This window comes from Salarias fasciatus, chromosome 1 (genome assembly GCF_902148845.1).
Source record: "Salarias fasciatus chromosome 1, fSalaFa1.1, whole genome shotgun sequence".
NCBI lineage: Eukaryota > Metazoa > Chordata > Actinopteri > Blenniiformes > Blenniidae > Salarias > Salarias fasciatus.
In genome coordinates, this window is record NC_043745.1 from 1,815,808 (window position 1) to 1,832,149 (window position 16,342).

At 45.7% G+C, this 16,342-nt stretch overlaps 1 protein-coding gene across 3 annotated transcripts in view; it reads left to right on the forward strand.

The window, feature by feature from the left end:
- Window positions 1-16,342, forward strand: part of phkb (phosphorylase kinase, beta) — a 111,225-nt gene that overhangs the window by 895 nt on the left and 93,988 nt on the right. For 2 of the 3 annotated variants that reach the window (XM_030088590.1, XM_030088580.1), the window contains exons 2-3: window positions 2,514-2,617; window positions 3,596-3,682. In XM_030088590.1, the coding sequence (XP_029944450.1) occupies window positions 2,563-2,617; window positions 3,596-3,682 (142 nt within the window). In that variant the 5' untranslated portion in view covers window positions 2,514-2,562. The remainder of the gene's footprint in view (window positions 1-2,513; window positions 2,618-3,595; window positions 3,683-16,342) is intronic. The other variant, XM_030088572.1, reaches the window with a different exon arrangement.

A 16,342-nucleotide genomic window follows, 5' to 3' on the forward strand; every position in this document is an offset into this window, starting at 1 on the left:
GCTTCCCAAACAGAAGGGCCTTCATGAACCAGGAGGGCCTGGTTTCTTTACATGTGTGGGTTTTCTATTGTCAACACGTGGTTGAAAATCTCTCTGTGGAACCTTCACTGATAGATTTACTGAGGGAAATGGAGATGTCTTCTATACTTCTTCAGCGGGCTATAATTAAAATTAAATTTATTGAATGTTTAAAAGGAGCTTTGCAGAATCTAAACCATTTCCACTAAAGCTGAGATGCAGTGCTTCTTTTTTAATGTGATCTCCTCTCTAGGTCCGTTTCTGTCTCTTTCTCTTTCTTGTGTGTGTGTGTGTGTGTGTGTGTGTGTGTGTGTGTGTGTGTGTGTTTGTGTTTGTGTTTGTGTGTGTGAGCAGATGTGTCCAGACATGCTAGCAGGTCTTTTTTGCTCCAGGCCTCTTTCATGCTGTTGGAATAGAGTGATGAGAGACGTGAGGCCTTCTGGATCCAGAGATGTGAAAGTGTGATGTTGTAGCCCTGGATCGAGAGCAGATTTTTATGTTTTGTATTTCCCACCTGGGAGAGCTTAACGCTCTCTTTTTTGTTTTGTTTTGTTTTGTTTTGTTTCCTCCGGATGATCTGGATTCTTCTTTGCATCCTCGTGTTGCCTGTGTGGATGCGGTGAACTGTGTTCTCAGACGGTGGTTTCCAGAAGTGTGCCTGAGCCCATGCAGTGGTTTCCTCACAGCACTGGCCTCTGTTTAAAGCAGTCTGGAGGCCGATTCTGACACCTCCTCACGTATATTCCTCTGGCTCCGTCAGTGTTTCCCACTCACACAGAGGTCTGCAGTCACAGTGCTTTATCTTATTTTAATTTTCCTGCAGAGGAAGCCATCTTTTAGAGGAGCTCAGTGCATCACAGCAATCGGAACGGTCTGCCAAACTGAAATCTTTTCACCTGCACTCTGATTTATGTTCAGTTTACAGAAGGAGACATGAAGGACTCAATTTTTACTGCTGGTAAATTTCTACAGCTAAAATTAGGAAAATGCTTTATTTAGCTTAAAATAAAACACAAACTGTGAGGAAGGCTGAGCTTTCTCAACCAGCTGAAACCGAGTAAATTACCCAAGGGTTTAAGGGTAACAATATGAGGGGAAAATAAAACCTAAAATGTCTAAAAATTCTAAACAGCCTAAATAGCTTATATGGCTAAAATTGGTGAAATGACTAAAACCGGTAGGCTGAAAGAGCTGAAAAAAAGTGCAGTGCTAAAACAAAAATGTAAAGCCCTGTTTAGACGACATTTCCAAGTGGAAATTGAAAACTTTGATAGCGTCTTTGGTGCCCTTGTTAAAGACAACAGTGTGTGTGAAACACAGCTTTTAGAAAATAGCCCACAAGGTGGAACTTTTAAAAACACATTGCTTTTATCATTTTGAAAATATTAACATTTTCTGAAAAGAAAACACAAAAAAAAAAAACTTTCACTTAAAATCTTGAGTAAAGTTCCAAAATGGTCACAAAAATGAAAGACTGCTTTGCTGAAATGACAAATGAATAAATGAATAAATAATAAAATGAGAAGCAAAAATTTGTTAAATGAATAGAATAAATTTAAAGAAACACTCCAAGTAGCTGAAAAACAAAAATTCCAAATGCGACAAAATGTCTACTATATTAAGTTATTATTCTGAATCCCATAAATACAACTTAAATTCAGATATATATGTCTTTTCTAAACCAGTGTGACTTTATGAGCTGAGTGATTGTCATTATAAACACACTTTAATAGTGATAATGCATTGGTTTTATACAGCGCTTTATTGGACACTCACAGACGCTTCACATTGCATTCTTCATTCTCTCCACACTGGGTGGTGGTAAGCTGCTGCTGTAACACAGCTGCCCTGGGGGGGGCAGACTGACGGAGGCGAGGCTGCCAATCAGCACCATCGGCCCCTCCGACCCCTCCGACCACCACCAACCATTCACTCTCACACTACTTTCATACTTAGGCAAGGTGGGTGAAGTGTCTTGCCCTGGGACACAACGACAGTTTTACGCCTGCTTGGAGCGGGGATTGAACCGCCAACCGCCAATTTGTCATATCAAAATGAATCTTTTTTTTTTTCTTTCTAAGTATGATTTTGTGTGTGTGTGTGTGTGTGCCGTTTGTACAGTTTCACTGGCGCTCACATTGCTGTTTGCTCTGCATCTCAGCCTTGGTGGAAGTGGCGGTTCAGACAGCAGTGACGTCCTGTTGGAGACACAGGCAGCGTTTCACACTGCACAGCAGAAGCCGCTCCAGTCGTCTGTCCTGCGCAGTGCTAACACGAAAGATCAGTGTGTAGCGGTGTAGAAACTATTCTGCGTCAGTGTTAGTCTCATCTCTTCCATCACTACTTAGAGTTACAATAATTTCCATTCTAAAGCCAACGTGGTAACACACTGTGATCTCCTGCATGTTGTTGTTGGTGGTGTAATTTCATTGCTGATTATTGCATGTCTTTAATCTAACGGTGTGTTACTAACTGCTCCCTGTCAACTGCTGTAGACTTGTGATTTAGCTGACAGACGATTGGGATTAATTTCACCTTTTGAGAATGGCCGGCTCGGCTCAGCCTGCCCCCCAGGCCCGGAGGAAAGTTCACCGGCTCGGTAAGTAGCAGCAGCAGACCGGAGGAAAGACCAGAACCACCTGCAGCTGTACCGCCGCATGTGGCTCTACGGCTCCTCTATAGTGGCTCTACAGCCGCTTTATAGAGGCTCTCTAAAGTTTGTGTATGTAGAATAAAATGTGTAACAGCAAAACATGTTGCATCATCCCAGGTGTGTGTGGCAGAGTTTAGCTGATCTGGTGTTGTGTTAGCAGGGGAAATTGGAATATTTGACTGTCTCTGTGCTCTTTAAAGTGTTATCTGTAAAAAGAGATGGATTGGCTTTGTCCCTCACAACTTTAAAGCTGATGGAAATTATGCTAATTTCAGGAAGAATGTGAAATTTTCAGTACCTGTGGTATTGACCCAAGGTCGAACCTATTAAAATGCAAATCTCAGCAAAGTGAATATTGTGTGTGTGTGTGTGTGTGTGTGTGTGTGTGTGTGTGTGTGTGTGTGTGTGTGTGTGTGTGTGTGTGTGTGTGTGTGTTGGGGGGTGCAGCCACAGTCAGGTTCATTTCAGATGTGGAAACACAAAGAACTGCCGGCATGTGTCTGTTTCCTGACTGTTTCTGCTCCTCATCCTCTGATGAATGAGAGGCGAGTCATCAGCGGGATCAGCTGCATCCTGAACTGTTCCAACAACTTTTCTTCCAAAAAATGAGAAATTATTTGGCCAGTGAAGGAAACGCATTCAGAACTTTCATGGAGAGCTTTGCTGTATTTTGCGGTCAGGATCTCGTCTGATGGAAGTGTTTAGCTGTGAATGAGGAGGAGGATGGTCACTTCGTGCTCAGGTAGAACATGCAGGCTGATTGAAGTTTTTTTTTTCTGCTCAAACTGAACCAGGCTCAGTTCAGATCATCCTTCATGTTCTCTCCTTGACTGGAATGAAAGCGGAGGACACAGGAAGGACAGGAATGTCTCACCTTCTAGAAGACTGTCTTTGTCTGTGATTAATGAGTGTGTCCCTCCCCAGGCTCCATCTATGAACCACTCAAACTGTCCATCCTTCAGCGGGAGGATGAGCCGCTATGGGAGAAACTGGATCGCTACTACAGTGCTGGTGAGTACATGTTTCCATACAGGACGGAGCCTCACTGTGGACACAATGTCTCCCTGTATGCAGACGACACCGGCCTTTCCTTTCACAACTAGATCGTGTTTTTCAAATGCAGCATTGTAACTCAGCAGCTGGTGAGCTTTGTTTGATGAAAGGCTGCATTGAATGATGCCAGATGAGCTTTTGATTCATAATATTTGATTATATTTCCAGTAAAAGACTTTTTCAATCGCACTATTTAATCGTATGAACTAGTGGTGTGTATCGCTTAGTATCTGGCGATACGATTCGTGTCACGATTCATGGGTCACGATTCGATATATCCCGATACCAATGTTCATGATGTTTATTGCGATACTTTAGGAACAACAAACTTGTAAACTAGTAGTACTTCATGAGGAAACTTGTATGAAACACATTTTATTCATCCCAAATGCAACAGCAGCACTCAAGCAACTATATTTAACAGCAGACAAGTTGCAGGTTACTTTTTCATTTAAACAGTCAATAAAAACAAAGGCTACATATACCTTCAATAATGTAGCATGTTTTGAGAAAATAAAGTGCAATCATTGTAAAACCCTGAACTGAATTCAATTGAAATTCCTTTATTTGTCCCACAGGGGGAAATTGCAATGTTTAGCAGCACAGAGAAAAGAAATAGAAACAGAAAAGAAATGCAAAATATGAGAATTTACAAGGTCCAACCATACATAGGAAAATTAACTATAAATTTAGGATAAATATAATTAAATAACAGATACAAACTAAATGACATAATTTAAATATAGTTTAAATATAAGTTTCAGACAGATATAAAGAAAGAACAGATATACGCTAACAGATATAAATCAAATATAAATTAAATATACATTTAAGACAGAACACATTTGTAAACTATAATATTAATAACAGATATGAGTTACATATTATTTAAATATACATATTTTACAGGCATATGTACAATATTATAGAAAAATGTGAGAAACATGAAAAGACAAACACACAGGAGTGTCATTTAGAACAGTGTGTGGTGTGTGTTTGGACTGGTTGGAGCAGTGCTGGCTGTAGAGTCTGATAGCAGCAGGGAGGAAGGACCTGCTGAGGAGGCAACGCTCCTTCTCACACCTGGGGGGACGCAGCCTGTCCCTCACACAGCTGTCCAGGGCCCTCAGGGTGTCCTGCATGGGGACATCCTGCTCAAATGCATGTGGGTTGGTGGTGTTTCCACGGTATTTGACTTTTGCAAAGCACATTTTACAAATGGCGTGGCTCTTATCTGTCCCTCCGTCCTGGTTGTAAAAGCCAAAGTGCGTCCAGATTCCGGCTTTATAAATATTCCTCGGAGCGTCTCCCACTTCCTCCGCCGCGGGAGACTGTTGTGTGATCCAATTACCGTGAGACGGTAGTGTAAAGAAACCACCGGGAAAGCTCTCGCGAGATGCTGTTCTTCCTCTGGCGGACTGGAGGCTCTGCAAAGCTCCTGGTGTGGTGTGCTGCCAGCTAGTGGCCAGGAGTAAAAGTGCAGCACACAAAAAGACGCCGCAATGGATATTTGCCGGGTAAATACATAATTAAAAATCGATATGGATGTATTTTTAATCAATGTGAGAATCCCGTGACGTCATATCGCAATATATCACCGAATCGATTTTTTTAACACCCCTAGTATGAACCCACTGTTTATTTTAAAGAGACGCCAACATCATTCCATGAGATGAACCACGAGGCCACGCCCCCAAGGTTGTGCTGAATTACCAGACAGCTGAAGAGAATCATTTATGATGTGAAAATGCTGCTGTTTGACTTTATTTGTATTGCTTTTCAAAAGCGTTTGTTTTTATTTCACAATCTCAGATGTCTGACCTAACTCAGTCTGGGTTGAACCGTTTTGATCAGAAATGTTTTGATAGGTTCTCACTTGAGCCTATATATGAGATCAGAACTTCTACAGTGTTTTAAGATTATTTTTTTTTTCTGTTTTGACAACAAAAAACAGATTTAGATCAGATTTAGTCAGTCCAATCAGAGTTGGTTTTCGTGTTTCCGGTGTCAGGCGTCTCGTTACTTCATGTCTTCTTAGAAGAGAAGCTTCGATAGGGAGCGCTAGCCGGCACTGAGAGGCGACCGAATGGCTGCTTTCCATCAGTGCTCTCATGAGGTCATCTGTGGAGATTTATTGTGTTTTAAGATGAAATCAGAGGCAGCGGCGGCCTGTCTCGACTTCTTCTCCATGTCTCCTGTGACTGTGGTGAACTCCACAGGAAGCCGTCTTCATATGACCTGCTCTGATGAGTGAGCTGCTTGGGGGTGGGGGGGTCTCCCACTCACTCACTGTTGACAGAGTTAGCGCACAGCACCATGGGAGTCTCTGGCAGCTGCCACTCCTGCATGTGGAGCTAATAAGTGGAAATCAAGAGAGGAACACTGCTGCTTTGCTTTAATTGCAGAGTGCGGCGGACCATTGTTCTGCCGAGCCGAAGGCCGGGACGCCAGTCAGAGCTGTGTGGGAAACGTAGACGCCACGGGAGGAGGGGCTGGTCTTTCTGAGTTTCTCCCGGTGGAGGCGGACCACCTGGGAAACGAGCAGCTCTTTCAGGGCTCGTTTACCCAGCAACAGTTTCAAGTTTCAGAACTTTATTAGGGTCTGTTTTCACTACAACAGTGAGCAGAGCCACTAATAATGCTGCTGTTTGGAAACGCTCAGGCATGCAGACGATGGAGGCACTGTGACCGGTCTGCTGCTGCTGCTGTTAATCCCATCGCCCGCCAGCTGCAGTGCATCACGCAGCAGTAGCCGTTAGCATTAGCCCCCGTTGTAATTAACAGCTGTATTCATCCTGGATGCAGTTTAAGAGCGAAAAGACGCAACACAGCTGCAAGGAGCTGTGGATGATAGGCAGGCAGTCTGCTCTCTGTGGGCAGTACCTGGTCCTGGTCCCAGTCCAGATCCTCCTGGACTTGGTAGTGTAGAGTTGACAGCCACTGTAACAACAATCCAACTTTGTCGTCTGTCCAAATACAATTTTCTTTCTCTCTTCAGCCTCATCCATGAACGCCACTGTACAGCCTGCTGTCGTTTTGTTAATATTTGTATTAAATCAGATATTAAGGACCAGAAGTTAGTTTTTTTAAAGGTGTAATACAGGACGTTCTATTTGCTTTGAGTTCCAGGTGGATCATCAAAATAGCTGGTGGGTCTGTTTGTCAGTCATTCTGACGAGCTGCTTTCGTCAGCGCTCGCTGCCAATCAGATTCTACGTATTGCGCATTCAGAGTGTTTCTGTAGCCGTGAGCTTCGGTTTCAGCTACTGTTTACCGATGGCGAGTCTGACATAATGAAACTGGAACTGTTTCGGAAAATAAGCTTTATGAACGAGGCCGATCGCAGGAACTGTAAACAGAGCCGTGCACGCCCGGAGAAGATGAGCTCACGCTCGCACGCTTCCGCCATCGAGGCGTTTCCTCTGGAGAAGCAGTAGAGCAGGTCGGATGGTCTGGCGCACGCACATTTTCAAAAAGCGAGTAACACACTTTTGACTTCGTCTTTTTGAGAAAATCCTACATTACACCTTTAACCTAGGGTTCTCAAACTGTGCCGTGAGGCCTTTTTGTGGGACAGCAACATTTAAAGGACTGTTTTTTTTCCCCAACATGACAGTTTCTTTTCTATATTTCTGAAAATTAATGCAAAGATGGGATTATCTTCAGTACAACAAGGTTTCTGAGGGATGGTGTCCATCACGAGTCGGTCCTCGTTCACACGGCAGCATTTTGTCGTGAAATCTCGTCCTGGATGGAGTGAAAGCAGTGGCTCCGAGCACCGTAAGCAGCCGTGCACATCTCAACAGAGGTTTTCTGTTTTCCCTTGAAAACGCTGTGGTGTCGGCGGAGTCACAGGCTTTAGGTATGAAGAGGCTGCACTGAAGACATATATATATTCTGTTCCACTGTTGTTCTGTCTGTCTGTGCCCAGCACTTTGGTGGAGCTGTAGTTGTTTGTAAAGCGCTTTATATTGAGTTCCTGTATGCACGCAGTGAAGATCTGAGGCTGTGAGCACTCCAGTGAATTCAGCTGTGATTAATCCTGTTGGTTCCACGCGCTGTGGACGCTCGGAGTGTGTGGTGTGTCCACGGTGGAGAGACAAAGCGGCCGGACGTGTGATCGTGGGCTGACAGCCAGGCTCCATCTTCAACCCCCGTGAAGTGTGTTCTCAGTGTGTGTACCGCCTTGCAGCGACACGCCGGAGTTGCTGTTTGTTCCGTTTTGCAGCCGGATCAATAGAGTCAAGCGGAGCGGCAGGTCGGAGCGGGCTCGGTGTGCAGCGGCAGGACGGAGTGTTGCCTCTGGCTGTGTGTGACTGCTGGATTCTGATAGTACGGCTCGCCGTGGACCTGAGCGCCGCTGCTCCTGGAGCTACTGCAGTGGAGAACAGGGCGGCTGTGTGCCGCGGTAATGGAGGAACAGTGTAATGCAGTGTTTTCACTGCTGCTGCGTTTCAGTGGACTGGTATACTGAAACACTGAGGAGGAAACTCAAATCACTGCTTCTCACGTTGGAGGGAATAATGAAACACAAAAATCATTCATCCAACCCTATTTTATCTTACTATCAGCTAGTAGTAAATTAGAATTTCAGTCAGACTTACCATAAAATATGTGTATATATATATATATATATATATCAGTGGCGGACCGTGCATTTCACCCTAAGGCCTTCAGAACAGATCCGCCTGAACCAATCCACCTCTCAATAACTATTTTGTCTACAAAAAAAAAAATCTTATTATGCAGATATGTATATAAAGAGTTGTTGCACAGCAGATAGATACTTGTGCAGCCAGAATAAATGCCTTTGCAGAAGTGCACAATTCTCCTACTACATCTGTGCACATACAATGAGCATCAACAACTTAATAAAACAGCAATATTATTTAGGAAAAGAGGAACATTTTACTCACCAAAATCCCGATTATTTGAAAACAAAATCCATCCTCCTTTCCTTCCTCAAAAAGAGTTCAACTGCTCTGTCATATAGATTATCCGTGCGTTTCAGTTCCATAAAGCCAGGGCTGAAAGTCCAGCTGCCCTGTGGGATTTCTGGCATAAGTTTTATTTCTCTTCAGGTCTTCTTCTGCTTCTTCTTTGGAATAATTGAGGTAGGCGACCAACAACTTAGGTGCATACCGCCCCCTACTGTATCTCTTGGTGAATGTAAATCAGAGGGCCTGGATCTGCTGTTGTTGGTGTACGCTAGCTAGAAGGCGCTGAGTCGCCAATTCGAAATCTGATTGGTTGAAGCAGCTGTCTGTTTGATGCTTCACTTTACTTTACTGCGCCATCAGGAATGGACAGTGAAGGCCTCGGGCAGATTTCTTTGACCCTAGCAACAGATGATGCCTGAAATCTGATTGGTTAAATGATTTAAAAGCGTGTTAGCTCATTTAAAGAGGGAGGCCACCATCAGCTCCATTTTGACTGGAACAGTACGATGAAAGATTCAGAACATTTAAATAATTATCACAACCTCAAGTTTTAGTTCATGAAAAAACTAGTTTATTCTGAAAGTGCTTTATCTTTTCACTTTAATCTACAAATCCTCAATTTAAAGGGGCTGTATCATGCTTTTTTAGCTAGTCCAAACCCTGGAAATGGCATTAACATGGTAGTAGTTTCTTTTTGGCGCCAAGGAAAAGTCATTTTGTGTGAAATAAAAGATTTTCTGGGGCTAATTCTGAAACCCAGAAGAGAAAACGCTCTGGCTGTGTCCAAAATCACCCCCTATTCCCTATATAGTGCACTATATAGGGAATACGCCATTTTGTAGGGGTGTCCGAAAGCCTAGTGAGCATCGATGTTCCCTACATAGTGCACTCAATGTATCCCACAATTCACCGTGAAATCTAGTGGACAGGCGATGGTCGCTAGACGAAGCAATATATCCCATAATGGACTGCAGTCAGGGTACGTTAGAATCGTGTGACACTAATGACGTAAGTAACTGTGCGGCGAAGTAGTGTCCGAAACCGTTCACTATATAGTCCACTACATACTATTCCCTATGTAGTGAGCAGGGAATAGGGAATGAGTGAGTGATTTTGGACACAGCCTCTGTTTCACTGAAAATCCCGCCTCTCCCCCCGTGGACTTTGACTGACAGCGAACTTCAACCAATCAGCACTTCAAAACAAATACGCTAGCTAGCTTTAGCTCTTTAGCTCTAGCTTCTCCACACACAAAGACAGGCGAAAACGTCTTTTCCTGTGAGAAACTCACCAAGCGCAGACCCTTCAGACCCTTCAGACCCTCCAGACCCTCCAGACCCTTCAGACCCTCCAGACCCTCCAGACCCTCCAGACCCTCCAGACCCTCCAGACCCTTCAGACCCTTCAGACCCTTCAGACCCTTCAGACTCTTGCTCTTGCTTGACTGTTGCTTTCAGACGATGGTTAAAGTTTATCTCCGTAATCAGAGTTACAAAAAAGCAGCAACGCTGATTGCCGAGGGCCTGCGGGGGGGGGGGGCTCAGGGGAGCCGTCTTCACCGTGTGACGTGAACGTGGGAAACAGAGCGTTTTCACAGTGTGGGAGGGGCTGCCTCTCTGAGCAGCACAAACACGAGGAAAGCTCAAACACACAGGTACGAAGGAAATAAACGCTTTGGGGTGTTTTTGGTGAGAACAGAACTATATAACAAGGTTAAAACATACAAAAAGTGAATTTTGCATGATACAGCCCCTTTAAAGGGATAGTTCGGGATTTTTGACATGAATCTGTACGGCATCCCCGTCAGCAGTGTTGTTCATTCACACAGACTGACCCCTGACCCCTGACCCCTGACAGCGTCCAGTGAGCGGAGATCCTGTCCGGTTTTGGTCCAGACGAAAGTAGTCCGGCAAGTTTGCTGGGGTCACCAAAATAAAGCCTTTTTCTTCTCAAACCGATATGTGTTCGAAAGAGTGATATATTTGCATCACAAACCGTTGACGACGAAAAAGTCAGACCTTGTAAACGCTTGGCACTAGTTTCTCTCCCTTCATATCACTCCGCGCCGCCTCCAGCTGGCAGCCGCGCTGGTTTCACTTTGTTTACCGCTGGTAAAGAGCTAGCTAGCTCTAGCTTTAGCTGTTAGCATCTTGGAGATGTGGAGTGGAGTGATATGAAGGGAGAGAAAATAGTGCCAAGCGTTTACAGCACTGTGTTCAGAAACACTGATCACAGTGCTGTTCTCATGTTGGGCCAGAAGTGTGCAATGCGAGTTATTTTAGTAATGAACCTGCACACACACACACACACACTGCAGAGAACAGTACACTCTAAACCAGGGGTGGGTAGTTATATTTTCCATGGGGCCACATGAAGAACATAAGTTGTTTTAGAGGGCCGGGCCAACAGGCTGAATCCTGCAGAAGACTAATTTCATTTTATTACAAAAAGCAGTGAATAGCATTGTTCTGACAAGCTGGTCAGACTGCTAAGAGTGTGTCATGATCAAGCCATGAAAAAGTAAGTTGTGTTGCAAAAAAAAATAATTTATTCAAACAAATTTCACAACTCAATGATAAATAAATAAAATATGAACGTTATTATGCCTCATTCAGACATACGCGGCTGTGCGGGCGCGGATCTGTCCGGCATAAACACACATCTCGTGTCAGCCAGGCTTTCTATGCAGCATTGAGCTCCTGTCTGCCACAAACTGGTCACACAAGAGGCTTTCAGGGGTTCTGGTCTGTCTTTTTTCCCGCGCGGCTTGGAGCAGGTCCCATTGAAAACAATGAAGACAGGGCCCAGCAGCCCGTTGCCGCGGACAACCTGCTCACGCAGACCGTGCTGGTGAGAAAGGGACGCCTGAACACGCCGCTCCAGCGCCGCGCCGCACAGTGACCACGTATGTGGGAATGAGGTGTTACCGTTTTCAACTTAATACTTTTGCAATCATTTGAAGTCACATTGAACCCCAAAACACTTTTAATTGTTTTTTGTTATAAACAGTAAGTACATTTTTCGCTCCATTGTGATTTTTTTTTTTCAACGAACAACGTTCCAACAGTGTAAAGAACACAGGAAACGCAGAACTTTCAGGTGTTATAAAGAGAATCTTAGCTTTCTAAAGACAGCCTAGTATTATCATTATTCTCCAATTATTAAGCACCATGTTTCATTTTATCTAATGGTTCTCGCTGAACTATAATTTTGGAAAAAGGCCTCTAAGAAAGTGTACCAGTTCACTTCTGTTGGTATCATGTCTCTACATATGCTGTCTGCCTGTCTCATTTGGTATTTTTCAGTTTTTTTTTTCTTGTTCAGTGAGAGAAATCTAGTCTCTGTGGAGCTTTAACAAGTGTATCATGGTCAGGTTGAATGTGTGAGGTGGAGATCCGAAGCAAAGCAGACAGATGACCGTCAGTGAGAGGGGATCCATACCTGGATTTGGTCAATTTCATTACTGAGAATGAACTCCAGCAGTGTTTTTGACTTGAAGTGCTCAGCCAGTACTGCATCCGACCGCAGGTCAGTCATTTCCAGCTCAACATCACTCGGTGCATTATCAGCGCTGCAGAAGAGGAAATCAGTTGCATTTCATTCGCAGTCGTTTTGAGATCTTCAAATCGTCTCAAAAACTCACCACGAAGTGCTCCTAACATGGAAGAGTACCTGTGGAGGTGATCGGCTGATGGTGTGACTTCTTTCAGAGTTTGCATGTGAAAGTTTTGCTCTCCAGTTGGCTTGAGAGGAACTGCACCTTTCTTATGAAAGCAGGGCGTACATTTCATGAAGAAAAAGTCTCCTGGCTTGAGGTTTGGTGTTCAGTTCATTCATCAGTGCAGTCACATCAACAGCAAATGCAAAAACTGTTATCCAGTCCTCATCTGAGAGCTCTGGAATGCCTTCGCCTCTCTTCTCACAAAACTCTTTAAATCTCGGCTCTCAGGTCCCAAACTCTTTTAAAGACTTTGCCCCTGCTGAGCCAGCTGTCAGCTGTATTGTAGCCAGTGTCCCCATGTTTAGTCTCGTGCTCCTCCAGAAGTGAAACAAACCGTCTATGATTCAGTGCTCTCACCCTGATGAAGTTGACTCTTTTAGTTACCACATCAACAACATGGCTAATTTATAGTACTGACTTGCGCAACACTTGCTGATGTAAAATGCATTGTAAAACAAACATTCACATGGACTGAACACCACGTTGGATTGTAATTATGGTGACTGTCAACTCTAAAACTACCAGGTCCAGGAGGATCTGGACTGAGACCAGGACCAGGATCTGGACTGGGAGTCATGACACTGGAGGAAAACAATGTTCTCATTGTTTCTACTGAGCATGTGCAGAAGAGCTGTTTAGCACGCCGTGGTGTGTAGGACCAGGACCAGCAGCAGAATTTGAGGAAAATTGCATTTTCAAGAGTTTCCTTCTGTGATTAATGAATAATTTCTCTTCTATTTCACTGAGACTGAATCTGAGTGTTTTTTCACGATGTTCTACTGTGGAAAAAGTTGCATTTTAAGTAGTGCATGCTCTGCCATTGTCTAAACAGGCCCCCAAAACTCTGCTCAAGATTTTTGTTGTGATTTAAAGTCATTGTCCTGTACACAGGGCCTAAAGGTTTTTGATATTTCTTTTTTTCTTTAAGTTCTTCATTTCCTCTCGAATTTTGCTGTAGCTTGCTAACAAAGAGCCGTTGTGACTGAAGCAGCTTGGCTGTCTGGGTCTCTTTCTTCACTGTGTGCTCCCTTCACATTATGATCACAAATTTACCTTTGAGTTTATTCTTGAAGTCAGAAGGTTGCTGAGAAAATGACTGATTTGGCGAATGTTTTTAATCCTTTTGTAAAGCGACCTTGAGTGTCAAGAAAGGCGCTATGAAATAAAATTCATTATTATTATGTGTTGACCAGACATCAGGGCGTGTTGGTCCCTCAGATGTGTTTAAAGATAACTGGACTCCAGCTCCATGCAGCCCATGTGTGGGTGGATGAGCATGGTGAATGGATGAATGGGTGGACCAGTGAATGTCGCTGGTTTCCTCCAGGACTGCATTTTGCAGAGAGCTAAAGTCAGAAGTTCCTCTTCGAGGGAGCTATTGAAAACCAATCAGGAGGCCTCCACTGAGCCCATCGATGAGTGCGATCGGACTCACCGATGTTCTTTCAGAGTGGCAGAACGTGTTGATGAACATTGGTGAGAATTCACAAAGACTCATGAAAACTGCAGTTTCCAGCATTTCTGCAGTTTTCAAAGCACTGTCATGTAAAGGCTGAAGTTTTCTGAATCATTTTCACTTTAAGAGCTGCTGCGTAAACAGTGAGTTCTGGAAACTTTTGTGATGGATTGTGTGACTGTGACTCCCCTGCATGCATGTGTGTGATTTCAGTAGATAGCTAAACAACAGCACCCACTAGTGGCCCAGCATGCTAACTGCACAGTTTTCATAACTTTGTCAGCAAAAACGATGCGTTTCCACTTGGAACATCGTCATGTAAACGGAGGTCTACTCTGTCAAACTATTGATTGATAATCATTTGATCACAGATGTTCTCTGAAATCAAAATACACAAATAGCTTGTATATTTTACTTGTTGTCATGGTGACATTGTAGATGTGGGTTGCTGTTGCTCCTGGTGGGTGGTTGTGGGCTGCTGCTGCTGCCCCTCTGGGTGGTTGTGGGGGCTGCTGTTGCCCCTCTGGGTGGTTGTGGGCTGCTGCTGCTGCCCCTCTGGGTGGTTGTGGGCTGCTGCTGCCCCTCTGGGTGGTTGTGGGCTGCTGCTGCCCCTCTGGGTGGTTGTGGGCTGCTGTTGCCCCTCTGGGTGGTTGTGGGCTGCTGCTGCCCCTCTGGGTGGTTGTGGGCTGCTGCTGCCCCTCTGGGTGGTCGGTGTTGGTGTCATTAGGCTGCTGCTGCCTCTGTTGTCTCATAATGACGGAGGACAATACCCGGGGCTTAGTGTTCAACAGGTGGAGCTCGCACTGGGAGCGATTTGCCGCTATCAGCAGGAGCAGCTCTGCCTCCTCGTCGGCGTGGTTCAGACCATAGATTTCCGGAGAAAAGCCGGGGCCTGATTGCAGTGTGTGGAGAACACGGCGTCGAACATCCAGCTTGTTTAATTGTTGTGTTGGGCGGCGGCTGGGAGCGCTCGTCCAATTCTGCCGCGGAACAAAGCCAACATTGTTATCACCGGCAAGCAGACGCGCCTGCCAAGACCTGCTGTCTCTCAGGGGGAGGGAGGAAACCGGGGGGGGGGGGTGAGGACAGGGTGTAGGGGTGAGGACAGGGTGGGGGGTGGGGGGGGGGGGGGGGGTGGAGGGGGGGGGGACAGGGTGGAGGGGGGGGTGGAGGGGGGTGAGGACAGGGTGGAGGGGGGGGGTGAGGATGAGTTGAGGATGGAGAAGGACGTGTTGGAGAGGGAGTCAGAATGGGGGAGGATGGGGTGGAGGGGGTCAAGACAGGGTGGAAGGAATGAGGACGGGTGAGGACAGGATGGACGGGGCGTGGGGGGGTAAGGATGGGTGAAGACAGGGCAGAGGAGGGTGAGGACAGGTGAGGACAGGGTGGAGAGGGTGAGGAGGACAAATCAAAGGAGCTCCATGTTTCCTCTTTTCGCCCCAGCTTCATCCCTGCTGCAACTCTTCTGCTGTAGTCTGGAGCTTCCCCCCCCCCCCCCCCTCACCTGGCCCAGCTCTCTCTGGTTTCCCCGGCGGTGTGGCCAGGCTCCTGATAAGCTGCCGGCAGACGGAGGGGCTCCTGTCGCTCTGCCGTCTGCCTCCTGCTGATTAAGAAGCCCAGAAAGCAGGTTTTCTTGTTTATTTCTCTTCAGGGTCATTATGAGTTTATTGCAGGAACAGGAGCTGTGTGTTGTGCGGGATGATTTCAGTTTTTATCTCCTCATCCATTTTGGACTCATTTTTCAGTTTGTAGCTGGGATTCTAAAACACATTTCTGATGAGTGTCCACAAATGACTAGCCGAAAAAAAGTATTTTATTCCTTCATCATTGAGGAGAAAAGTGAGGCAATACTTGTTTCTGTTTCCATTATCAGTTAGACTGAATATTGAAATGGTCCTGATAGATTAAGAACTCGCAGACGGCTGAGAGCCGGATCACATTCCCCTCAGTCAAAGATCAGCATCAGTCCTCCAGTCTGAAGCTGGAAACAGAATGAGGTGGTGTCCCGACGAGCAGCCCAACCAGACAAGACTGTCATCTCTGTAACAAGACCAGACGGACTGGAAACAGAGTGCTGGAGACACGAGAGACAGGAAGGATGCAGAGTCCAACGGGACGCAGGAGAAGAGGGACTGCTCCAGAACCGTGAAGAACCAGGTGGTTTCTGGAACCATCCTTCAGCAGTGTGTCAGACCTTCACACCTGTCTCCTCAACAACTCCCAGCTGCTCTGAGGTCCAACCAGAGGCAGAACCTCTACAGCCGGTCCTGGACCAAGACCAGGTCTCCTGCCAGAGGCAGAACCTCTACAGCCGGTCCTGGACCAAGACCAGGTCTCCTGCCAGAGGCAGAACCTCTACAGCCGGTCCTGGACCAAGACCAGGTCTCCTGCCAGAGGCAGGCTCTCTACAGCCGGTCCTGGACCAAGACCAGGTCTCCTGCCAGAGGCAGGCTCTCTGCAGCAGGTCCTGGACCCAGAGCAGGTCCTGGACCCAGACCAGG